The following is a 27265-nucleotide window of genomic DNA, read 5'->3' on the forward strand; positions in this document are numbered from 1 at the left end:
TACTAGGCCTGTGCGGGGTCATTCACATACCCTTTTTCGGGAGGGCTTAGAGACATTTTTCCTTTTTCTTGTTCTTCATTAATGATAGGAGCAACTATTGTCGACTATTTCATACCATGTTCTTGTAAATATGACAAGAATTTAGGTCTTTTTCAACTGGCCCTGAATTAATGATAGGAGCAACTATTGTCAACTATTTCATACCATGTTCTTGTAAATATGACAAGAATTTAGGTCTTTTTCAACTGGCCCTGTTGAAAAAGACTTCCATGACGTACTATGTTCTGAGACGTTTTTATTTGTTCCTGTTTTAAATATCTTGGGCTGTTTCATTTGTCCCTGCTTTTAAATATTTCAAGTTTCCATGTTCTTCCATGACGTACTATGTTCTGAGACGTTTTTATTTGTTCCTGTTTTAAATATCTTGGGCTGTTTCATTTGTCCCTGCTTTTAAATACCTCAAACTTTTTCATTTGTTCCTCTTTTAAATATCTCAGGCTTTTTCATTTATCCCTGTTTTAAACATCTCAGGCTTTTTCATTTGTTCCTGTTTTAAATATCTCAGACTTTTTCATTTGTTCCTGTTTTAAATATTTCATTTGATTCTTTTAAATACGTCAGACTTTTTTACTCGTTCATCTTTCACCAGGATGAGATTTTTTTTTAATATAACAGATGTACAAGTGGGACATTACTCGTCTCTTCCACTATCATACCTATTTCAAATGAAAACTTCATCTCTCTCGTCCAGTATAGCCCAGGACACAAATATTGGACATATTTTCATCTAATCCACCAATACAAATGAAGGAGGGTAGACCAAAATCCCCAGAACATGGAAGGGCAATCCGTCTCTTGATCAAATCAACAAATGGGTATCCCCGGGGGAATAATGGAAAATTCCATGGACAAAAAGGAGGAAGAAAAGTTACAAACATGCAGGAAAACGGTCTTCTCAACAAATGGAAAATCCTAGTCACCAAAGAAGGGACCACCAAGGAAGACCAAAGAAGAAGGAAATTTCACATGCAGGAAAACATGGTGTCTCTTCACCAAAATGAACAAAGGACAAGGAATTCCCATGTAGAAGGATAAGGATATCAGGATCATTTTTCTCCACACTTAAACGCAGTCTTGGCCAAACCTTTATCTTTGCTGTCGGCTGGTGGGGTGGGGGCTGGGGTAGGAGGAACAGGGGTGGGGTTGGTAGCGTGGCCATTGACCTTGGTGTGGATGGCAAACCCGGAAGACACCAGAAGATCGTTGATACATTCCCCTCCCTCGTTACGAATCACCACAGACCAGGAACTGGAAGGACAGAAACAAACTCGTGTTAGATTCTAGCAGTAGACAACTTTTTAGGAGAAATTTAAAAAAATATGGGGACTAGTAGGGGAAAATGTTCCCAAATGTAAACACTTCTTATCATGAAGACAATTATTACTGTCATCTAAATTTTAGGAAGTTGCCAATTGCAACGTCTCACAAGTTGAGGGGGAAAAACACACACATACAGACGCTCACACAACGACTACTGTTGCATGGTTTATTCACCAAGTTCTTTACTTTTACTCGTAGCTTTGAAAAAAAATCTTTACCTTGGACATATTTTCGCCCTCAGGAAAAAAAGCTTTAGCTTTCGCATATTTTCGCCAGAAGCCCGAAAAATGTGTTTGGAGCCCATATTTTACCATATTGATGACGCAGCTTTCTAAGTAATATCTCACCTGGAAGTATCATTATTGTTGGAAGGCTGGAATGTCAGATAGAACACTTCGTGCGGAGTTTTGTTACAGAACTGAGAGAACATCTCTATCGCGGCCTCACTCCAACCCACCGAACTCACTGGTGCAAGCTGAGAACAATACATCATCATTGTTAAATAAGTAACGTAAGGGGTTATAAATTGTATGGAAAAAAAAAATATTTTCTATTTTTAGGATTTTTCTCCGTCTGCCTTGAGCACTAGGCCGCGGGGTTCGAATCTCGCCCGGGGCGGACTTTATCCTGAACGGATAATGTTCGTTCTCGGAACGGCTAGCTTTCTCCTATCCTGTCTTCCTCCTTCTCTCTTCGATTTCGGGACAACAAGGCCTTTACAGTTCCCTATATCAAACCTAAAACAAAAAAAAAAAAACATGTGGGTCAAGTAGGAATAAAAGAGAGAAAATTTTTGAAATAAATCTCAAAAACCCTTTTCCTATCCTGGAGCATTTTTGGCATGCACTTGCAAATACCTAGTATTTCCGACAAGTTATTAACTTTAAGAGTATTCCATTAAATAATATATACCATATTTGCTTTTGTTATAGGTCATCTCCCACCAAACCCATTGTTGCTTACCTTTGGTTAGTCTTAAACAAGGGATCAAAACAAGCGTTTGGTGTTGATACTTGTAACTTACATTTGCCAAATGACAGGGCTGTGCCATGGTAGCACAATGCGTGAAGTGAGGATCCAATGGTTGAATATAGTCCAGTGGTACCAGATCCAAATTACCATGGTCTACGTACAGGATGGCTATCTTCGAGTTCTTCACACACACATTCCAATCAATCACACGGGCACGATACCATCTACCATCACTCTTCCACTTGGCCGCTACGAATTCACCAAGGTGATATCTGAAATCATTGAAAATATTGATTCAATGTACGATAGAAGTAAACTCCGTGATTAAAACGCACGATTTTAAATTTGGTTTGTCAGTTTATTCCGGAATAACTATCCTTTTGTCAGTCAATATCCTTGTACGTCCCCCGTTAGTTGGAGGTTTTCCCACAAGAAACTGATGAAAATGACCCCGTCCCTCAAAAATCAGAGAAATGGAGGCCATTTGCAGGAAAAGAAAGTTGATGGCGACTACAAGAAATCATGGACGATGACCAGGAAGAAGAGATATTGCTGACCAAATTCTGGGTCTTTCAAATCATATAAAAATTTTATGTTGCATAACAAAATCAATTAGACGATCTCTTGGAGGGTTTCAGCAGTCATTATATATAAGTTCTGTGGGTCAACTTGATAAGGAGAACTTCTTTGAAGTTCTGCAAAATATATATGCCTTTTTGGTTCTCCTTATCAAGTCAATTAGACGATCGTCTTCGTCGGAAGAAAACCTTGCCGGAGGGGATTTAGCGAAATTTCCAGTCATTTTCACAAGCCTCAATCACATATTTAGAGATGTGCGTTAAGAGAGGTTTCACTGTACCTTATTCGAAGTTCAATAGAATAGAATATACTTTGTTTATCCTGCTCGAATAGGCTAAGAAGTCCCTTCACCCCAGCAGTCTAAACGGGGTCATGTTTATTTGATGGGTTTAAAGGTGCGTCCACACATAATCGACAGGCTATTCATCCACTGACACGTCCACACTCCCTACACAATATAGATTTTCCTCGTAAATTGACGGCCGGTCTACTATGTTTGGACACACCTTGAGAACGAATTGAAGTAAAATTCATACCTTGCTTCCTCAATGGTGACGAGGGACACCAGATTGTTGACTTGGGAATAGTGCGCGCACAATTCTTCCATCTTTATAGCAAAATTCAAGACCCACGTTGACATTATTTTCCCCCTTATTGGAACTCAGTTTGGTTCCTGAAACTGCCTCAGAGAGAGACCCCCCCGATTTTCAGACCGAAAGAGGTTTCTCTAGATTCACCCCATGTGGTTGTAAACCTCCTAAGCGTTCTATTTTAAATGTTTCTTTCTTGTTACTCTTTGTGATTCTGCGTCTAGTGTCTACAAAAAATAGAATATACCTCGTTTATCCTGCTCGAATGAGACTAAAAATCCCTTTGTCCCAGCAGTCTAAACAAGCGAACCAACAAACCCCAGAAGTGGTTGCGGGCACTAATAGGACGTTGAAATCTAATATGCTTTCCCCCTCTTGTCCATTTTCCAGGTTGGCTTCGTAAAAAACTGAAAGGTTCCTCTGGAGGGGAGACCTCGGAAGATAATTCCATCACCGAGTGAGGACACTCATTACCTCGAGACTTCTTCAAAAGACACCATCAGCTTCCTATTTCAATTAGATTTAGACAAGAGTAGTTTAGGCGCAAAATTTCCTCAATGATCCAAGTTTCCAAGTTTTAAGTTCCATATTATCCTTACTAGTAATTCTAAAAAAATATCCCCTAGAATCCCCAAGAACGGCTTTCTGATTTTGATGCTATTTTTTAAGTTGGTTCTTTTTGTAGTGGGTAGTTCATTTCCTTTCTGTGTAGCTTCCGTTTGGAATACTTCAATTCGAAAAGTCTTGCTTAGAATATTTGTAAAAAAACAACAACAACAACAACAACATAATTTTATTTTAAAAATATTGCACCAAATTATTTACACACATGGCCGCGATGCTTAGCGTGTAATCAAATAAATAACATGCCTTATTTATAAAAAAATATACATTTCTGTTTTTTAAAATGTATTAAATTTTGTTTGGTTATTTTAATTTTATTTCTCAAGTTTATTTAAGGAGATGGTAGGGACAATGAGATGAGATTCCATGATGGAATTTATAGGTACCAGTAGCATTATGAAAACATGTAAAATCTGGGGGTGGGAATAGGTCCGTACCTACTTTAACTGATACAAAACAATAATACAAACATAATACTAAATAAATAAAAAATAAGCTCTTTTAACTTTTTTCTATAGCTATTTCAAAAAATATATCAAAAGATTGTTTGATTTTAAATATCACAAAGAAATTAATAAAATGGGTTGGGTTTCAACCTAAAGCTGTGTCCACACATAGTCTACGGTCGATCGATCTCAACTGAAATCGTCCACACTGCCTCGACAACGTAAATTCATCTCGTCGATCGACCACCCTCGACTATGTATGGACACGTCGATCGATCTCAACTGAAATCGTCCACACTGCCTCGACAACGTAAATTCATCTCGTCGATCGACCACCCTCGACTATGTATGGACACAGCTTACTGAATTAATCAAGTTATAACCCAGTGGCTTATGTAATGTAACAAAGTTCCTGAAAAAAATCCGACGTTAAACAATGTCAAGCATAACTACAGCTAATTAAGCTAGTCAGTCTTAGTTTGAACTAAAATCTTCTACAACTAATGCTTGGAATTGACCAAGGAATCATAAAATATCACAGACCAAAATATTCTACTACACATTTGTAGAAAGGGAATTTGGAGCGAGAGAAAACAAAGGCTCCGACGTTAAACAATGTCAAGCATAACTACAGCTAATTAAGCTAGTCAGTCTTAATTTGAACTAAAAACTTCTACAACTAATGCTTGGAATTGACCAAGGAATCATAAAATATCACAGACCAAATATTCTACTACACATTTGTAGAAAGGGAATTTGGAGCGAGAGAAAACAAAGGTCATAAATGTAGTAGTAGGTAAATAATCAGATACATAAAAAAAAAAAAAAAAAAAAAAAAAAAAAAGCAAGTCAATTTCCTTTTTAACAAGCATGCATTTGATTTTTCACAAGTTTTTATGCTAGTCTTTTTTTTTGTCCCTCTGTGAATTGTGACGTATTCCATATGTAACAGATACTATTTTGCTTTTATTTGTGTGTTGTGCTTCTTACAATTTTATTATTAGCCCTTTACTGTCCAAGTGTCCCACTGTCCAGACACAATAACCTAGCACAACTGCACTTGTCTTGTAAACACTACAGTTTTGTGTTCTTGTCCTAACAGCACGAGTTAACTCACTAATATTTCCAAAATTAAGAAGTCTAGCACATTGCACGTTTTGATAGACCAAAGATTGAATTGGGGAAAGGAGAAAATTAAGAGATAGATGAAGAAAATAAACAGAAGGAAGGATTGAATAAACCATACACAACTATTGTGTAAAGTGTAAACCATACATAACCAATCTGTACACCATACTTTTCTGTCCAGTATAGCTTGACTAATATCGTGTTGTTTATTTTCCCAGGAGGGCATGCTGAACAAGCTTCAAGCCCGCGTGGAGACAGAGGAGACCCGATGGAACGCTCAGATCGAAAGTCTCACACTAGAGCGAGACCAACTAGAAGAGCAAGTGAGAAAGCTCGCCTCCAATGTAAGCAACACAACGTCTTCCTACGACTCCAAAGATTTGGCCGAAGAAGTGAAAATCCTCACCAGCTCGCTGGAAGAAGAGAAGGCCAAAACCGCCGAGGCTACCAAGGAGATTCAGAAGCTCAAGTCGCAGCTGAAGATCGGGTTCGACTCCCTCCAGGCGGAACAGAAATCCGTCGAGCTACTGGAGGCTCAGGTTGCACAATTGAAGGTAAGTTGAAGTGTTTCCTGTTCTAAAGCTTAGTGTTCACTGGGCATTAAATACCTGAGCAAGTTGACTTGCGTTGTCCCTCTGTGAATTGTGACGTATTCCATATGTAACAGATACTATTTTGCTTTTATTTGTGTGTTGTGCTTCTTACAATCTGACTTGCGCAAGTGACTCAGAGCAAATACCTAAAGGTGTGTCCAAACATAGTCGATCGACGAGGTGAATATGTTGTCGAAGCAGTGACACCTTTACACAAGAGACAGACTTTTGTGAACATTAAGAACCCCTGTTCAGCTTAACCCCATATACAAAAAGTCCAATCTGAGGCTTAGGTGTAGATGCTAGACAGCCCTAAAGGATGGGTTAAGCTTCTACGAAGAAACCCTGGTCTAGACAAAAGCCTACCAACTCACGGTTCACAGGTTCAAGGATGGGTCATAAATTCGGACCAAGCACCAGGCAGGTTGTCAGATTTGAGTTCAACATATGGGGTACAACACTGCAGGGCGAGTAACTGTCCCAGGTCAAATCCTTCACTGTCCTCCATTGAAACTTCAACTAGGCTTTTCCTAAACAAACATCAGATAGGATTAGTTAGGCCAGCCTAGTTAGCTTAGTTGGTAGTGCGTCTGCCTTGTAAGCGCTAGGCCGCGGGTTCGATTCCCGCCCGGGGCGGATTTTTAGTTGGTAGTGCGTCTGCCTTGTAAGCGCTAGGCCGCGGGTTCGATTCCCGCCCGGGGCGGATTTTATCCTGCTGCGTCTGCCTTGTAAGCGCTAGGCCGCGGGTTCGATTCCCGCCCGGGGCGGATTTTATCCTGATGGGATAATGTTCGGGTGGCGCGTCTGCCTTGTAAGCGCTAGGCCGCGGGTTCGATTCCCGCCCGGGACGGATTTTATCCTGATGGGATAATGTTCGTTCTCGAAACGGCTGGCTTTCTCCTATCCTGTCTTCCTTCTCTCTTCGATTTCGGGACGATAAGACTATAGTAGTTACAGTTCCCTCTGTCAAACCTACGGCTGGCTTTCTCCTATCCTGTCTTCCTTCTCTCTTCGATTTCGGGACGATAAGACCATAGCAGTTACAGTTCCCCCTGGCTTTCTCCTATCCTGTCTTCCTTCTCTCTTCGATTTCGGGACGATAAGACCATAGCAGTTACAGTTCCCTCTGTGTTCCTATCCTGTCTTCCTTCTCTCTTCGATTTCGGGACGATAAGACCATAGCAGTTACAGTTCCCTCTGTCGGCAGGCTTTCTCCTATCCTGTCTTCCTTCTCTCTTCGATTTCGGGACGATAATCGCTTTCTCCTATCCTGTCTTCCTTCTCTCTTCGATTTCGGGACGATAAGACCATAGCAGTTACAGTTCCCTCTGTCAACTTTCTTCCACCTGGCTTCCTTCTCTCTTCGATTTCGGGACGATAAGACCATAGCAGTTACAGTTCCCTCTGTCAAACCTCTTTAAAATGGTTCGATTCCCGCCCGGGGCGGATTTTATCCTGATGGGATAATGTTCGTTCTCGGAACGGCTGGCTTTCTCCTATCCCTCTCTTCCTTCTCTGATTTTGGGACGATAAGACCATAGCAGTTACAGTTCCCTCTGTCAAACCTCTTAACAAAAAAATACATGTGTTTTTTTTTTTTATCCTGATGGGATAATGTTCGTTCTCGGAACGGCTGGCTTTCTCCTATCCTGTCTTCCTTCTCTCTTCGATTTCTCTAGCAGTCACAGTTCCCTCTGTCAAACCTCTTTAAAAAAAAACTTGATATTTGCATTCGCTTAAAAAAGTACAGTTACGGAAGCTGGCTTTCTCCTATCCTGTCTTCCTTCTCTCTTCGATTTCGGGACGTTAAGACCATAGCAGTTACAGTTCCCTCTGTCAAACCTCTTAAAAAAAAAAGAAAGTAAAAAACTCCGTTTAAATTTTAATCTCGGTTTAAGAAATCTGATTGGCTGAAATGTTCGAGTGTAAACTCGCTTAGCGGCCCCTGGCCTAAATAAACTCTGGCTGTACTTACACACTCATGATCTTGGCCTGGTAGGTCTGGCCTATTTGTAGCATGGAGCTCCACACGCGTAAATATTTCACGTAATCTTGGGACACTATGAAGTCCCGGTTGGGACAGACAGCAATGTTGTGCAGCTGACAGTGAATAGCCTGAAAAAAAATACAAAAAATAGAATATACCTCGTTTATCCTGCTCGAATGAGACTAAAAATCCCTTTGTCCCAGCAGTCTAAACAAGCTCTATGCTTTGGACGTTCAAACAAAGAAACAAGAGAGGTAGCGAAGTCAGCGATTAGATAAGTACCTGGTACCCACAGTATAAAATAAATTAAAGAACATTAAAACACACCGACCTTTTCCTATAATAATCGATAGAATATCCTTGTTGATAGAATATTATCCTTTTTTCATCCACGACTTCCATGATACACTAGTTTACCAAATTACCAATTTTCAAGTCAATCGGCCCAGTAAAATTGACCCATATTGTCATAAGGACTCATAATGGGTGATAGAATATCCTTGTTGATAGAATATTATCCTTTTTTCATCCACGACTTCCATGATATGATACACTAGTTTACCAAATTACCAATTTTTAAGTCAATCGGCCCAGTAAAATTGACCCATATTGTCATAAGGACTCATAATGGGTAATGGGTTACCTTAGCTAGAGCAGTTTCACTCACCTGGTAAGGGATAGATATAGAGTCAGGCTGGATTTCCCTGATAGCACTGCTAGGTACATAATTCTCCGTGCCAAAGTCGACAAAGAAAACCTGGAAACAATTCAAGAAGGCCAGCCTAGTTAGCTTGGTTGGCAGCGCGCCTGCCTTGTGTTCTCCGTGCCAAAGTCGACAAAGAAAACCTGGAAACAATTCAAGAAGGCCAGCCTAGTTAGCTTGGTTGGCAGCGCGCCTGCCTTGTAAGCGCTAGGCCGCGGGTTCGATTCCCGCCCAGGACGGATTTTATCCTTAACGGATAAGGTTCGTTCTCGGAACGGCTGGCTTCCTTCTATCCTGTCTTCCTTCTCTTTTCGATTTCGGGACAATCAGACCTTAGCAGTTACAGTGTCTACTATCAAATCTCTTGAAAAAAAATGATAATAATAATAAAAATAAAAAAATCAAAGCAAGATATGTAGTTTACCTTGAACAAGTCTTGCCCTTCGACTTTAGCCAAAATGATAATAATAATAAAAATAAAAAAATCAAAGCAAGATATGTAGTTTACCTTGAACAAGTCTTGCCCTTCGACTTTAGCCTGGACCACAGAACGATACCACTTGTTTGATTTCGGATCACATGTCATCACCAGCTTGCCGGGTCGTATGAATGCTACAGGCTGAAACTCCGAGAACACTTGGGGCGAGTTGCATTTGAAGAACAAATTCTTGAAGCCCAGTTCATAATCTGTGGACAAGAAATTTCGAAATGACATTAGCGAATTTTTGCAACTAAAATTAGCTTCTCCTTAACTGAATTCCTTAACGTTATTTGACGAAAACTCCTTTCTGCTCTTTCTCGTCAAGGGACCAATTTCTGGCCCAGAGTAAACTCGGAAAGTTCAGAATATCTGCCACAACAAACTGTTCATAGCGCCTCTGCCTTGTAAGGTTAAGGATTCGATTACCGCCCAGGCCGAACATTATCCTAGATAAGGCTGGGATCTCGGGATAATAAGACCTAAGCTTTTACAGTTCCCTCTATCAAAACCTCTTACAAAATTTAACACAGTTTCTGCTCTTTCTCGTCAAGGGACCAATTTCTGGCCCAGAGTAAACTCGGAAAGTTCAGAATATCTGCCACAACGAACTGTTCATAGCGCCTCTGCCTTGTAAGGTTAAGGATTCGATTACCGCCCGGGCCGAACTTTATCCTAGATAAGGCTGGGATCTCGGGATAATAAGACCTAAGCTTTTACAGTTCCCTCTATCAAAACCTCTTACAAAATTTAACACACACCCAATTGTAAAGTGATTACTTGTACTGCTGTGATGTTCACTTCAAATATGGCATTCCTTTTTTTGGCTAAACACAAATAGGTTATAATGAAATAATTACCTGGAAACACACCCAACGTTTGACAGTAGAACTCTCCGATGGCCGGTATATGTGTGACTCGGATTCGAATGGTTTTCGACGCTTTCGATTGGAGCAAAGTTTCCTGCTTCAAGGTCCTCCAAAACCACTTCTGAGTTTTCTCTGCGCTTTCTCCAGAGGCACTTGGGCCTTTGATTCTATTAGGAGAACTATCTCTGCATTTCTTTCTGGGTCCACTACTGTCAGTATTGTATTTGGTTTCACATGGACCATTGGGGACTATATTGGTTGCACTGGTGGTATCTGGAATGTTGCTGGTTTCGGGCAGGGTGGCATTGGGTGTAGAGATCCGGGTTCGAGGTTTCGGTGCAGAAGTTGAAGTGTCCTGAAAATGGAAAGAAATATGCAAATACATTTTTTAATTGTTCTCAAGTTTAGCCAGGTTGATGTATTATAACCCAGTTTTTGTACATCGAGGTAATTATTACATAAATATTACACATCTAGGTATCCATAACCGGAAAAGATTTCTGGCTTACCGGGATTTGGAACACAGCTTCGCCAGTTAGAGATAAGATAAGATGTACTATCTGTACTTTCTTTTTTAGTATAAGCAACTCTTTTTTTACATTGTATTGTAATTTTTATAGAAAATGGCCATTTGTAAAAAAACAACAACAACAACGTAATTTTATTTTAAAAATATTGCACCAAATTATTTACACACATGGCCGCGATGCTTAGCGTGTAATCAAATAAATAACATGCCTTATTTAGGCTGCGGGAGTAAAGGGACTTTTCAGTCTCATCTTGGTAGTATAAGCAGGGTATATGTTAATTCTAATCGTTCTAATTAATTGATATCTTACCTCAGAGCTCACATCCGCAGAGTTGGTCAAACATTCAAATATGTTCTTGTTCTGTGCCAAAGTCTTCAGACTAGGTCCTGGATGATTCGAATGGAATTTGCGAGGTCTGCCTCTCGAGCTTTTCTTCTTCTTTACGCTCACCTCTTGCAGACGCACTTTGTCAGGTTTGGCCTCTAAGGAGGTACTCTCAGTGACTTTGGACTCACGAGAATTCCCAGTGTTGATATTAGAATCGTTGTCATTCATATCAGGAACACAAATCTCTTTAGTATCAGGAGACACCTCTTCATTGACGATAAGATCAACAAGTTTCTCTTCGTTCACCTTGGAATCAAGAGGGGATTTGTTTGCTATCGCATCGGAAGGAACATTTGTTTTGTTATCCTGGGTGATTATTTTACTTTCGGGCACATGATGCTCATTTTCATGGGGTAACTTTTCAGGAGCAAGTCTTTCATTTTCTTCAAAGTTGAGTAAGTTACTGGGTTTTGCTTCCATTGTAGAAACTTTATCCTGGGTTTCAAATGATCTATCAATATGTTTAGTATTATCTAGACTTCCATTTTCCTTCGCTTGTTGCAGTGTTGCTTCGACGTACTCCTGTATCCTTTTCTGTTTTTCCCTCTCGTCTGTTTGCAGGCTGGATATGATGGTTGTGAAGTTAGCTTTCACGACGTTCCTCGACTTGGATTTCTTACTGACTGGGGGGACTTTGCTTCCCATTAACGAAGAGTCACTACTGCTCACTAGAAGATTTTCATTCAGGCTTTTGTCCAGACTGCTTGTTTTTCGATCTCCGAGTAACACATTCGTGGTGCTTCTTTGATAGTCCGACTGTACTTTGTAATCAATATGTGTACCGTATTCAACGTTTTTGTGATCCATACCTGTCCCATGTTCTAAATATGCTTTGTGATCTGTATTTCTCATCGGGAAATTTCCCTACTCAAACACCAATGAACTTTAAGCTTTCTACTACGTGTAGTGCCAAGGCAGTGTAGGGGAAAGTTCCCCCTGGCATTCGAACTTAAGCTCCTCCTCTTTTTGAACTTCGATGCTGTGTTGACAAAGTTAGGTACTTTGGGTGGGTATTCGGGTGGGGACCTTGCTGCTCGACAGTCCTGGGAAGCTTAAAAAAACCGCTCGCAATTTTTTTTCTTTTGAAATTATTATTTTTTAATTTCCCTCTTATTTATTTTTAAATTTTCATTTAATTTCTTTATACCTAAAATATTATTATTTATTTATTCCCGAAATTATTTTTCCCGTTGCAAAAAACACGGGATGACACACTTGTAAACAGCTAGTAATAATATAAATTATAATATAGATTTAAAGGAAAAAAGAAAAGAAATTTTATATATTTATTTATATTCCTTTGTATAAAGTATTTCGCATTAATTATTAAGAATAAAAAAAATATACATTTCTGTTTATTAAAATGTATTCTGGCTTACCGGGATTTGGAACACAGCTTCGCCAGTTAGAGATAAGATAAGATGTACTATCTGTACTTTCTTTTTTAGTATAAGCAACTCTTTTTTTACATTGTATTGTAATTTTTATAGAAAATGGCCATTTGTAAAAAAACAACAACAACAACGTAATTTTATTTTAAAAATATTGCACCAAATTATTTACACACATGGCCGCGATGCTTAGCGTGTAATCAAATAAATAACATGCCTTATTTAGGCTGCGGGAGTAAAGGGACTTTTCAGTCTCATCTTGGTAGTATAAGCAGGGTATATGTTAATTCTAATCGTTCTAATTAATTGATATCTTACCTCAGAGCTCACATCCGCAGAGTTGGTCAAACATTCAAATATGTTCTTGTTCTGTGCCAAAGTCTTCAGACTAGGTCCTGGATGTATAAGCAGGGTATATGTTAATTCTAATCGTTCTAATTAATTGATAACTTACCTCAGAGCTCACATCCGCAGAGTTGGTCAAACATTCAAATATGTTCTTGTTCTGTGCCAAAGTCTTCAGACTAGGTCCTGGATGATTCGAATGGAATTTGCGAGGTCTGCCTCTCGAGCTTTTCTTCTTCTTTACGCTCACCTCTTGCAGACGCACTTTGTCAGGTTTGGCCTCTAAGGAGGTACTCTCAGTGACTTTGGACTCACGAGAATTCCCAGTGTTGATATTAGAATCGTTGTCATTCATATCAGGAACACAAATCTCTTTAGTATCAGGAGACACCTCTTCATTGACGATAAGATCAACAAGTTTCTCTTCGTTCACCTTGGAATCAAGAGGGGATTTGTTTGCTATCGCATCGGAAGGAACATTTGTTTTGTTATCCTGGGTGATTATTTTACTTTCGGGCACATGATGCTCATTTTCAATTGTCATTCATATCAGGAACACAAATCTCTTTAGTATCAGGAGACATCTCTTCATTGACGATAAGATCAACAAGTTTCTCTTCGTTCACTTTGGAATCAAGAGAGGATTTGTTTGCTATCGCATCGGAAGGAACATTTGTTTTGTTATCCTGGGTGATTATTTTACTTTCGGGCACATGATGCTCATTTTCATGGGGTAACTTTTCAGGAGCAAGTCTTTCATTTTCTTCAAAGTTGAGTAAGTTACTGGGTTTTGCTTCCATTGTAGAAACTTTATCCTGGGTTTCAAATGATCTATCAATATGTTTAGTATTATCTAGACTTCCATTTTCCTTCGCTTGTTGCAGTGTTGCTTCGACGTACTCCTGTATCCTTTTCTGTTTTTCCCTCTCGTCTGTTTGCAGGCTGGATATGATGGTTGTGAAGTTAGCTTTCACGACGTTCCTCGACTTGGATTTCTTACTGACTGGGGGGACTTTGCTTCCCATTAACGAAGAGTCACTACTGCTCACTAGAAGATTTTCATTCAGGCTTTTGTCTAGACTGCTTGTTTTTCGATCTCCAAGTAACACATTCGTGGTGCTTCTTTGATAGTCCGACTGTACTTCGTAATCAATATGTGTACCGTATTCAACGTTTTTGTGATCCATACCTGTCCCATGTTCTAAATATGCTTTGTGATCTGTATTTCTCATCTTAAATTCGTTATTACTTTGATCATTTGTATTTTTGACGTCTCGGTGACTCGGAAATTTCAACCGATTCACAATATGTCCACTGCTCTTTATAGACAAAGTATTCTGCTCTCCTACTTGGGTCACAAGGCAGTTATCTCGGCCGTCATTCGACTTTGTATTTTTGACGTCTCGGTGACTCGGAAATTTCAACTGATTCACAATATGTCCACTGCTCTTTATAGACAAAGTATTCTGCTCTCCTACTTGGGTCACAAGGCAGTTATCTCGGCCGTCATTCGATTTCAAATTTCTCTGCATGTTACATAGCTTACTCTCGTTGTTTAGAAGCAAAGGTTCGCTTGTGGATGGTTCATTTATAAACGCATCTCTTACCTCCGTATTGCAAATCTTTTCCTGAATTTCCACAGCGTGGTCAAATCTTCCATCACTCGATATTTTACAGTCGTTGCTTCGATTCAATTTTGAACTTCTCACGTAAGACTTCCCACTCTTGTACTCATCAGAAGATGATAACCGACTTCCTATCTCGGCAAGTTTCCTCTCGTTGTCAGACAGGTGTTGTGGTCAAATTTTCCATCACTCGATATTTTACAGTCGTTGCTTCGGTTCAATTTTGAACTTCCCACGTAAGACTTCCCACTCTTGTACTCATCAGAAGATGATAACCGACTTCCTATCTCGGCAAGTTTCCTCTCGTTGTCAGACAGGTGTTGTATGTTTGCCAGTTGCATGAATTGTGCTTTTCTTAACACATGCGCTGTGTTCTCAATGTCTCGATTATATCTATCCAGCAATTGCCCCACTAGAGACAACTGTTCTGAGCTCATACAGGAAACGTTCGAGTTTCTAGACATGCGACCTAGATCACTTTCGACTGGTTTACTGAATTGTTCCCCTTTAATGTCTTCCTCTTTAACTTCCATACCAGGAATGGGGATATCAGCACCACACTGGGACATGGTAGATGAAGGTCGAGAGATAGGACGCAATAATGATGAAGACATGGGAGTAGGCACGAATGTTACAGGAATATTCCTGGATGTGTTGGGAACTGAAGATGTCGGGAGAAATGTTCGACTGGATAGCAACAAATCAGTTTGCTCAAGTAAATTTCTCACGTCTGAACTAACATCGGGAGGCAGGGTAGGAATATTTGTGCTCCTATTTACGGGACTGTTTTGGGAGATTGGGCGAGTAAATTTCTTACGTCTGAACTAACATCGGGAGGCAGGGTAGGAATATTTGTGCTCCTATTTACGGGACTGTTTTGGGAGATTGGGCGACTGATGGGAGTAGTGGTTACAGTAGTTACAGGAACTATTGATGCTGGAGAAGGCATCACATGTACTGTTGAGGTGGATACAGGAATGAAACCAATTTCTGACGAGGCATGTGGGACGTCTTCCGATTTTTCAGAGATGTTTTCTTGGTCTAAAATATGTATACTGAGTTCAGGTGTATCTGGTTCAGCTTCAGATCGAATATTGATCAGAGGATCTTCATTATTAATTTCAAGATCAATTAGATCTCCATTATGATCAACCCCAGTCGGTAAAGCGCTCACTTGGGGCGAATTTTTTACTTTTTCGGGTGAAATATTTTCGGAAATTCGTGAATTTTTCACTTTTATATTTTGCACCATGTCCTGAAGCCTGTTGATCAACTGATAGGTTCCTGAAAACAAATGAGAAACTCTGGTGTCAACATGTGGGTCAAGTAGGAACAAAAGAGAGAAAATTTTTGAAATAGATCTCAAAAACCCTTTTCCTATCCTGGAGCATTTTTGGCATGCACTTGCAAATGCCTAGTATTTTCGACAAGTTATTAACTTTAAGAGTATTCCATTAAATAATACCAATTTTGCTTTTGTTATAGGTCATCTCCCACCAAACCCATTGTTGCTTACCTTTGGTTAGTCTTAAACAAGGGATCAAAACAAGCGTTTGGTCAGTCCTAATCCTAAACAACCGTCACACAAGGGACCAACCAATATTGTTGAATTTCAGCTAGATTAATTACCATAGCTCCAAGGCTTGGCTCTAACTCCCACCATGCTCAAATTCTCTCGGACTTGTTTTTTTTTTTTTTTTTTTTTTTTTTTTTTTTGGGGGAATAATGGAAAATTCCATGGACAAAAAGGAGGAAGAAAAGTTACAAACATGCAGGAAAACGGTCTTCTCAACAAATGGAAAATCCTAGTCACCAAAGAAGGGACCACCAAGGAAGACCAAAGAAGAAGTGGTATCCCCGGGGGAATAAAGGAAAATTCCATGGACAAAAGGAGGAAGAAAATTTACAAACATGCAGGAAAACGGTCATCTCAACAAATGGAAAATCCTAGTCACCAAAGAAGGGACCACCAAGGAAGACCAAAGAAGAAGGAAATTTCACATGCAGGAAAACATGGTGTCTCTTCACCAAAATGAACAAAGGACAAGGAATTCCCATGTAGAAGGATAAGGATATCAGGATCATTTTTCTCCACACTTAAACGCAGTCTTGGCCAAACCTTTATCTTTGCTGTCGGCTGGTGGGGTGGGGGCTGGGGTAGGAGGAACAGGGGTGGGGTTGGTAGCGTGGCCATTGACCTTGGTGTGGATGGCAAACCCGGAAGACACCAGAAGATCGTTGATACATTCCCCTCCCTCGTTACGAATCACCACAGACCAGGAACTGGAAGGACAGAAACAAACTCGTGTTAGATTCTAGCAGTAGACAACTTTTTAGGAGAAATTTAAAAAAATATGGGGACTAGTAGGGGAAAATGTTCCCAAATGTAAACACTTCTTATCATGAAGACAATTATTACTGTCATCTAAATTTTAGGAAGTTGCCAATTGCAACGTCTCACAAGTTGAGGGGGAAAAACACACACATACAGACGCTCACACAACGACTACTGTTGCATGGTTTATTCACCAAGTTCTTTACTTTTACTCGTAGCTTTGAAAAAAAATCTTTACCTTGGACATATTAAGTTGAGGGGGAAAAACACACACATACAGACGCACACACAACGACTACTGTTGCATGGTTTATTCACCAAGTTCTTTACTTTTACTCGTAGCTTTGAAAAAAAATCTTTACCTTGGACATATTTTCGCCCTCGGGAAAAAAAAAAGCTTTAGCTTTCGCATATTTTCACCAGAAGCCCGAAAAATGTGTTTGGAGCCCATATTTTACCATATTGATGACGCAGCTTTCTAAGTAATATCTCACCTGGAAGTATCATTATTGTTGGAAGGCTGGAATGTCAGATAGAACACTTCGTGCGGAGTTTTGTTACAGAACTGAGAGAACATCTCTATCGCTGCCTCACTCCAACCCACCGAACTCACTGGTGCAAGCTGAGAACAATACATCATCATTGTTAAATAAGTAACGTAAGGGGTTATAAATTGGCCTCACTCCAACCCACCGAACTCACTGGTGCAAGCTGAGAACAATACATCATCATTGTTAAATAAGTAACGTAAGGGGTTATAAATTGTATGAAAAAAAAAAGTGTTTTCTATTTTTGGGATTTTTCTCCGTTTACATAGCGCGTCTGCCTTGTGAGCGCTAGGCCGCGGGGTTCGAATCTCGCCCGGGGCGGACTTTAAGGTACGGTTTCCTAGCGACGTGTTTTCTGCGCAGCGCGGAACCGAACACGTCGGCAGGAGCGTGAAATATATGTCATTGTTATTGCGTTCATTTCTCTCATACTTAACAATTCTATCATTCATCAAGTTTTCCATAACAAATGCTCTAATAGCTTTGCTCATTTGCGACAGCTTCCTGGTGTGATTTTTACTTTGAAAGGAAAAAAAGCTTTAGCTTTCGCATATTTTCGCCAGAAGCCCGAAAAATGTGTTTGGAGCCCATATTTTACCATATTGATGACGCAGCTTTCTAAGTAATATCTCACCTGGAAGTATCATTATTGTTGGAAGGCTGGAATGTCAGATAGAACACTTCGTGCGGAGTTTTGTTACAGAACTGAGAGAACATCTCTATCGCGGCCTCACTCCAACCCACCGAACTCACTGGTGCAAGCTGAGAACAATACATCATCATTGTTAAATAAGTAACGTAAGGGGTTATAAATTGTATGGAAAAAAAAAATATTTTCTATTTTTAGGATTTTTCTCCGTCTGCCTTGAGCACTAGGCCGCGGGGTTCGAATCTCGCCCGGGGCGGACTTTATCCTGAACGGATAATGTTCGTTCTCGGAACGGCTAGCTTTCTCCTATCCTGTCTTCCTCCTTCTCTCTTCGATTTCGGGACAACAAGGCCTTTACAGTTCCCTATATCAAACCTAAAACAAAAAAAAAAAATAATAATAAAAAACGGATAGAATTTGAGAGCAAAACAAAGAAAGTCATTTGATGTTATCTGTTTATCCCAATCCCATAAATCCCATAAACAGGTCTTGTTTATTGTTCCATAAAATGTAATGTTATTACCAATCAAATATATAAGACCTTGTTTAGACTGCGAGAGTAAAGGGGTGTTAATACATAAAGGACATATTTTGAACAATAATCACAAAAGAGTTTCCAACACACGAGTACAGGTAAAAACACACTGTCTTAAATACATTGAAAAATTTACCTGAAAAGACTCATCCACTTGGCTCCATTATCCTGTCTAAAAAAGTTGTCATACTTAGCCGTCTCTGAAATACTTACCTATTTGTCTATTCTATTACATTGCAATAGATTTAGCAATCCCATTAAGTAAGAAAAAAAGCAACACTAAAAAGTCGATTTCTCTACACACTCGTGCCTACTGGGCCCACTATTTTAAGTACTTACCTATTTGTCTATTCTATTACATTGCGATAGATTTAGCAATCCCATTAAGTAAGAAAAAAAGCAACACTAAAAAGTCGATTTCTCTACACACTCGTGCCTACTGGGCCCACTATTATACTTACCTATTTGTCTATTCTATTACATTGCGATAGAATTAGCAATCCCATTAAGAAAGAAAAAAAAAGCAACACTAAAAAGTCGATTTCTCTACACACTCGTGCCTACTGGGCCCACTATTTCAAGTGACTTACCATGGGGTATAAAAGGAAAAAAAAAGCAACACTAAAAAGTCGATTTCTCTACACACTCGTGCCTACTGGGCCCACTATTTCAAGTGACTTACCATGGGGTATACGGGCCAGACTAGGGATCACAGTAGTAATACGAGGCACTTTAGGATTTGCTGTCAGCAGCTCAGGTGGACAGCAGGACACAATACTAGCACAGTTGGTACCACAGTCACACTTGGACTTGCTACGCTCGGCCACCAAGCTTTCTGAACTAGGCGAGGCCATGTTTTCATTGGTGAAATAGACGTCGATTTCTTTCTTCCCTGTTACACCTGCTGCACCCCCTGCTATCAGCATGGCCTTTTTTTTATTCCCTCTAGCTAGAGGCTAGAAAATAGAATGACCCAAGAGAGGGCTAGGTGGCTTATAAAAGTTAATACATAAAAGACATATTTTGAACATTAATCACAAAAGAGTTTCCAACACACGAGTACAGGTAAAAACACACTGTCTTAAATACATTGAAAAATTTACCTGAAAAGACTCATCCGTGTATTTACAATTATTAACTTCTTGAATTTATCAAGTGACAAACTGAACAATAGAAGGTAGAAACTCGTAAGTAGGAAATTTTGATTTCTAACTTATAGACAAATCCCCAATTTACTCCAACATCATCATCATTTACTCCAACATGGAGTGACTGAGATATTAGCAAAAAAGAGAGTAGGCCTTGGCTCTCATGGGTTAAAGTAATAATAATAATAATAATAATAATAGAACATTGAAATGAGACCTAGTGTGAAGGTCTCAACTTTAACTTTCCTCAACCACTTACCCCATCTAGAGAGCAGAACATTGAAATGAGACCTAGTGTGAAGGTCTCAACTTTAACTTTCCTCAACCACTTACCCCATCTAGAGAGCATCGTACACACAGAGCGTAAAGACTGACAGCCTCTTCGTCCAATTCATAGATATTATCCAGAGTAGCCATCTTATAATCCCCAGTATCAATGTCAAGTATTGTGACCACCGCACCTTGAACACATCCCATTACCACACCACGCACAACCATACGTTTCATGTCCACAGCAATCACACAGTCTTTTTCTTCAACACAGGAACTCTTGTGCAGCTTCTTTGAGATAATTTTTCTCCTGTTGAAAGAAATAAGTATTAGTTGTTTGCTTTTCTTCCTCCTATTTACATTTTTTTTTTTTTTTTTTTTTTAATAGCTCATTTATTTCCATTATTAATACCTATCATTACTGTCATTTGTTGGAATGTATGATTTATTTATGTAAATAAATGAAAAGTATTCTTATATATTAAAAAAAAACCCATGTTCACCTATACATATTAATGTATAAGGAATCTTAGAAGATCAATGTTTCACACCTGAAACCCAGGAATGGAGATAAGAGATGATTTTACTTAGTTAAATGATGTACTTGCTTATGTACTTTTTTGTGCCAAGTATCAGAACTACTTACTTCAAACTGGACCTGATTTCTTTCAGTTTGGATTTCCTATTATGGCACAGAGTCAGATCATTGGGAGAAGTACCACCTGCATATTTGACCGAGTAAGAAACATCCATGTTTGCAGGGAAGAAGTTGAACTTGAGCTGAGGATAATCTTGATTGATACGAGTGTCCACATCTGAGTAAAGTTGGGCCAGTTTGTCAATAGAGGATTCCAATTCTTTCAGGTCTTTTGAGGGAGATGAAAACAAAGTTTTCAACTGAAAGTGAAATCAGTTTAAAATTAGAGATAGATACATGAATTATCTCACTGCAGGATTTTTACTTTCTATTACCCTTACGTATAGGGAACCTATACAAGGTAATGAGAAAGTATTGCAATCGGTCCAAATTTTTTTTATGACTATTATCTGTTCTTCATTTTCATTTCACTGGATCTTTTGTCTGTCTATGTTCGCCCATCCACCGAACGAGTCATATCACATGACTTGTTAGACTGAATAGATTTTCTCAGCTCTTACCTGGTTTTGATGGTACTTCAAAGTCTTCTGAATCTGATGACTATTATCTGTTCTTCATTTTCATTTCACTGGATCTTTTCTTTGTCTGTCTATGTTCGCCCATCCACCCAACGAGTCATATCACATGACTTATTAGACTGAATAGATTTTCTCAGCTCTTACCTGGTTTTGATGGTACTTCAAAGTCTTCTGAATCTGATGGCCTTGAGAACACACCTTGATTTTTCCCTCTCTCCTATTTCTCCCCTTTCTTTCCCCCATTCCTTTCCCATCTTCTTCGTCTCTCTCATTCCGTTTTTACCCCTCTTTTCCCTTCTATTCTTGTTTCATTTCCTTTTATTGTTCTCTCCTCCTCCTCCTCCTCCTCCTACTCCCTTTTCTTTCTCTTCTCACCTCCTTCTTCCTCTCCTACTTTTTTCTTCCCCTCCCATTCTTCTTTCTCCTTTTCTTTCATTTCCTTTTATTGCTCTCTCCTCTTTTTTTCTGCTCCGTCTCCTTCTTCTTCTTCCTCATCTTCTTCTTTGTTTCCACTTGAGTTTTCCGTCTACACCCGAGCACATGTGACGCCAAATGACGTCATTTATACAGGGTGGTTAAGTATTGAGGATTCATGTCATCCCATTTATTGCTGTAATAATCAGTTGGTTATCCACCCATTCGTAGATTATCCCATCCTTTAGGGCTGTCCAGCCCCTACACATTTGGTTTGTCAGTTTATTCCGGAATAACTATCAGGTCAGTCCCATTTAAACTCAATTTAGTGAATATCATACCTTTTGTCAGTCAATATCCTTGTACGTCCCCCGTTAGTTGGAGGTTTTCCCACAAGAAACTGATGAAAATGACCTCGTCCCTCAAAAAGTGTCCACTATGTAGAGATGTGCGTTAAGAGAGGCTTCACTGTACCTGTACCTTATTCGAAGTTCAATAGAATGGAATATACCTTGTCTTGTTTATACTGCTCGAATAGGCTAAGGAGTCCCTTTACCCCAGCAGTCTAAACGGGGTCTTGTTTATTTGATGGGTTTAAAGGTGCGTCAACACATATAATCGACAGGCTATTCATCGACTGACGTGTCCACACTCCCTACACAACATAGATTTTCCTCGTAAATTGACGGCCGGTCTACTATGTTTGGACACACCTTGAGAACGGATTGAAGTAAAATTCATACCTTGCTTCCTCAATGGTGACGAGGGACACCAGATTGTTGACTTGGGAATAGTGCGCGCACAAAAGACACAATGACCGAAATTGGTGGAGAGGCTTCGTACATCGACCCGTCCCATGATGGAACGATTATGGATTGATTGATTGATAGATTGATCGATCCCAAGGGCAAGGTAAACCTAGACCCTTGACAAATGGAGTGTGACTGAAGGCATGTGATGTGTTATATTTGCCAGAGTAGTTAACTTGGAGGGTAGCGTGTCTACCTTATAAGTGCTAGTTTGCAAGTTCAATTCCCACCTGGGGCAAACTTTATCACAGATAAGATTCGTTCTCGGAACAGGGACGATAAGACCTCAGCACTTACAGTTCCCTCTATCAAACTCAATTCTTCCTCCAGTTGTTCCATGTGCGCCGTGTTCTCCTCTATGATATTCACGTAGAATTTGCCCGGAGTTTCAATGAATGAGACAAGCGCCTTGCGTTCCTGTCCGGGTTCAACCAGCAGTACGGAACCTGGCAACTTAACACTTTGCACCTTGTCCAGATCTGAGAAAAAGGGAGGGGAAAATACAGTGAAATCGTTCTCGTGTTTTAATGAAATTTATAAGCAATGGGTATTAAGTGTTGAGATTAAAAATGACAAAAAGACAGAAGATATATATATATTTTTTTAGAGATTTGATAGAGGGGACTGTAACAACGGAGATCTAATCGTCCTGAAACCGAAGAAAGCCAGCCATTCCGGAACGAGCCAGCCATTAAGTTTAGAATAAAGTTCGCACGGGCGGAAATCGATCCCGCGAACTAGCGCTTACAAGGTAGACGAGTTAACCTCCTAAGCCAACTAGGGGAAAAAAAATCAAGTTGAAACGTAGAAGCTACTTGGTTTGTTCAACGAGGAATCCTTTACTTCCACAATATAGATGTACAATGTGGAAATGCGTTAGTCTGTTAAAATAAAATACTACATAAATTGTTTTGTACAAAGCTTATGGTACCTGAGATCAATCAATGTAATTTCTCAATCACATGGTATTTTAAGGCTAAAAATTGAGAAATCACATTGATTCAACTAGGGGGAAAAATCAATTTGAAACGTAGAAGCTACTTGGTTTGTTCAACGAGGAATCCTTTACTTTCTCAATAAAGATGTACAATGTGGAAATGCGTTAGTCTGTTAAAATAAAATACTACAAATATTGTTTCGTACAAAGCTTATGGTACCTGAGATCAATCAATGTGATTTCTCAATCACATGGTATTTTCAGGCTAAAAATTGAGAAATCACATTGATTAAAATACTTACGTTCAGCCACGCAAAAATGTTGCTCCTTGAGGGAAATCCCCTCGCCGCGGGAGTTAGGTCCATTGGTCTGGGCTATGGGCACCAGTTTCTCATCATAGGCCCCTGCTACAAACGCATCCCCCGAAGCGGCATAGCTATCCTCCATGTAGGGGGGCAGAATAGAGTTGGAGTACACGTTAGAACGAGGACCCCGTCTCAAATTGCTGTAGTTACAGGCATTAAAATACTTACGTTCAGTTCAGCCACGCAAAAATGTTGCTCCTTGAGGGAAATGCCCTCGCCACGGGAGTTGGGTCCATTGGTCTGGGCTATGGGCACCAGTTTCTCATCATAGGCCCCTGCTACAAACGTATTTCCTTTACATTCCCTCTATCCTCTTGAAAAATAACAATAAAAACACCTTGTTATACTTACGTTCAGCCACACAAAAATGTTGCTCCTTGAGGGAAATCCCCTCGCCGCGGGAGTTAGGTCCATTGGTCTGGGCTATGGGCACTAGCTTCTCGTCATAGGCCCCTGCTACAAACGCATCCCCCGAAGCTGCATAGCTATCCTCCATGTAGGGGGGCAGAATAGAGTTGGAGTACACGTTAGAACGAGGACCCCGTCTCAAATTGCTGTAGTTACAGGACGAGGAGGAAAGAGAGTTGTCCGACTTGTGCTTGAGATCGTTCGCGATACGCCCGTTTGACCTTCGAGAAAGATAAAGTAAGTAGGTTATAAGTAGTACTTAATTTAACCAACCTTTGATGTATCACAATCAGGGGGTTCCCATTTAAGAATTTGAAGCTAAACCCCCCCTTGAGCCGACCCTGGCTCCGGCCGAAATTTGGCGACTACTAAAAAAAAAAGATGTATTTTAAAAGATCAAGCGTGCCGGGAGGCGCGCGAACGTTAAGAGTTCGAAGCACCATCCGGCCTATAATGAAAGAAAATTTCATGGTTTTCCGGCATTTTCACCTCATAAAACACTGCCCCAAATTTCAACTTCTCATCTTTAGCCATTCAAAAAATATTCAGGGGTTTGAACACTTTTCGAACCAACACTCTGTACCTATACGTATTATTATGTTAAGGCGGTCTCTTCTTGATCCCTGATGTACCAAAAAAGGAGTACCTATACGTAACTCTCTATGGACACAGATATTGAGAGCTCATTTACCACTTGGGTCGGGCGGTCACGTTTCGAATGGGCACCAGAATGCCCTGGGGCTGCACTTTGGGAGACCAGGAGGATCTCTGAATGAGCGGCAAACTTCCGCCCGTCAGTCCGTTGTTCTGATGGGAATGATGAGAAATAAGGGGAGGAGTGGAGAGGAGGGGTTTTCGCTCGTAGAAACTGAAATGGGAGAAGGGAGTAAAAGGAGGAGACGGGGAAAGGGATGGGAGAGATAAATGGGAAGGAGTAAAGGATGATGAAGGAAGAGAGGAAGAAAAGGGAGGTGCGAAGGGAGAAGTAGAAAATGAAGAGAAAGGAAAGCTAGTAAGAGAAGAAGACGGGGAAATAGGACGAGAAAAGGAGTGGATAGCGTCAGACTTTTTTATTCGTTCATCTTTCACCAGGATGAGATTTTTTTTTTTAATATAACAGATGTACAAGTGGGACATTACTCGTCTCTTCCACTATCATCCCTATTTCAAATGAAAACTTCATCTCTCTCGTCCAGTATAGCCCAGGACACAAATATTGGACATATTTTCATCTAATCCACCAATACAAATGAAGGAGGGTAGACCAAAATCCCCAGAACATGGAAGGGCAATCCGTCTCTTGATCAAATCAACAAATGGGTATCCCCGGGGGAATAAAGGAAAATTCCATGGACAAAAAGGAGGAAGAAAATTTACAAACATGCAGGAAAACGGTCTTCTCAACAAATGGACGGGGAAAGGGATGGGAGAGATAAATGGGAAGGAGTAAAGGATGATGAAGGAAGAGAGGAAGGAAAGGGAGGTGCGAAGGGAGAAGTAGAAAATTAAGAGAAAGGAAAGCTAGTAAGAGAAGAAGACGGGGAAATAGGACGAGAAAAGGAGTGGATAGAAGGGAAAGATTCGGAAGAAGAAAAAGAAAATGAACGAAGAGAAGGAGAAAAGGGAGGTGCGAACGGAGATAAAGAGGAAGAAGGAAGAGGAGAGGGAGAAATAGAGGAAGAAGGAAGAGGAGAGGGAGAAATAGAGAATGAAGGAAGAGGAGATGGAGAAAGAGATAATGAAGGCAGAGGAAAGGAAGAAAAGGAGGGAGAAAGAAAAGCTCGGTATAACGAATTGGGAAGAGGAGGAATGATTGGAAGTAGGAAAAAATGGGAGGAAGACGAATATCGGATGTGTTCTCTGGAGTTGAGAAAATAAAATGGTTATGACTTTTTTTTTAAAATCAGGGGTGGGATGGGCTTATTCATCTTGTTTAGCCTACGTATACCAAGAATTCTACTTTATCCCTGACGTCTTATAGAATAAAATACACCCGGCTTATGGGTCCCGCTGGAGGACGTAAAACTGAGACAAAATCAGCCCTGTGAAGCTAGAGACAATAATATTGGCTCTTTTGAGGGTACCTACCTGGACTACGATCAATGAAACGTACCTGTTGTAGTACTCAGGACATCGGACTTCTGTTGTGTTTATAAAATTCCGATTATGTACTAGGCTTGTGCGGGGTCATTCACAAACTTTTTTTCGGGAGGGCTTAGAGACATTTTTCCTTTTTCTTGTTCTTAATTAATGATAGGAGCAACTATTGTCGACTATTTCATACCATGTTCTTGTAAATATGACAAGAATTTAGGTCTTTTTCAACTGGCCCTGCAAAATGGTTATGACTTTTTTTTTTTAAAAAAAATAGGGGTGGGGTGGGCTTATTCATCTTGTTTAGCCTACGTATACCAAGAATTCTACTTTATCCCTAACGTCTTATAGAATAAAATACACCCGGCTTATGGGTCTCGCTGAAGGACGTAAAACTGAGACAAAATCAGCCCTGTGAAGCCAGAGAAAATAATATTGGCTCTTTTGAGGGTACCTACCTGGACTACGGTCAATGAAACGTACCTGTTGTAGTACTCAGGACATCGGACTTCTGTTTCGCTTTTGTTGGCGCTCAGAGTATTGTTCGTGCTGGGAGTTGGTAATAGGGAGGACTTGCTCTTGTTCTTCATCGTGTAATAGAACGGTTCACCTGAAATCAGAACGGCAAAGTTAGGCTCTCTCCACAGCTCGGGGTGTGTAAAGAGTGAGTGAGTTATAACAAATGTAAACATAGTCTCTACTCTCTAGTTATACCTGTTTTTCGTCATCGTTTATTGTAAATTGTGTCATTATTTGTAAATTGTATTTGTATAATGTGTATTAACAATACAATAAAAATTGAATTGAATTGAATTGAACAATATCTCTGTTCAGTGGACTACTCGGTCAATCATACACAAAAAGCCAACCTTGATGCTTAGGTGTAAGGGTAAACAGTCCTAAAAATATCCCTGTTCAGTGGACTACTCGGTCAATCATACACAAAAAGC

General features: G+C 40.0%; 2 protein-coding genes across 3 annotated transcripts; both read right to left on the reverse strand.

Moving 5' to 3' along the window:
• Positions 1–477: 477 nt before the first annotated feature.
• On the reverse strand, positions 478–26953 carry LOC103511223 (tudor domain-containing protein 1-like). 2 transcript variants are annotated; one of them, XM_026825059.1, is made up of 8 exons: positions 26799–26952; positions 24913–25089; positions 24165–24442; positions 22837–22990; positions 3468–3536; positions 2405–2624; positions 1728–1855; positions 478–1308 (listed from the first exon to the last, which is right to left on the reverse strand). In XM_026825059.1, exons 1-8 carry the CDS (start codon positions 26903–26905, stop codon positions 1107–1109), a joined length of 1335 nt encoding a protein of 444 aa, XP_026680860.1. In that variant the 5' UTR covers positions 26906–26952; the 3' UTR covers positions 478–1106. The 2 variants fall into 2 exon arrangements, with proteins under 2 accessions (XP_026680860.1, XP_008474164.2); XM_008475942.2 differs by lacking the exon at positions 24913–25089 and having other exon boundaries at positions 26799–26953.
• On the reverse strand, positions 6552–12630 carry LOC103511218. Its single transcript, XM_008475937.3, has 6 exons — positions 11189–12630; positions 10341–10704; positions 9511–9689; positions 8967–9056; positions 8288–8427; positions 6552–6842 (listed from the first exon to the last, which is right to left on the reverse strand). Exons 1-6 carry the CDS (start codon positions 12116–12118, stop codon positions 6698–6700), a joined length of 1848 nt encoding a protein of 615 aa, XP_008474159.2. The 5' UTR covers positions 12119–12630; the 3' UTR covers positions 6552–6697.
• Positions 26954–27265: the final 312 nt, after the last annotated feature.

This window comes from Diaphorina citri, unplaced genomic scaffold (assembly GCF_000475195.1).
Source record: "Diaphorina citri unplaced genomic scaffold, Diaci psyllid genome assembly version 1.1 scaffold689, whole genome shotgun sequence".
Lineage (NCBI taxonomy): Eukaryota > Metazoa > Arthropoda > Insecta > Hemiptera > Psyllidae > Diaphorina > Diaphorina citri.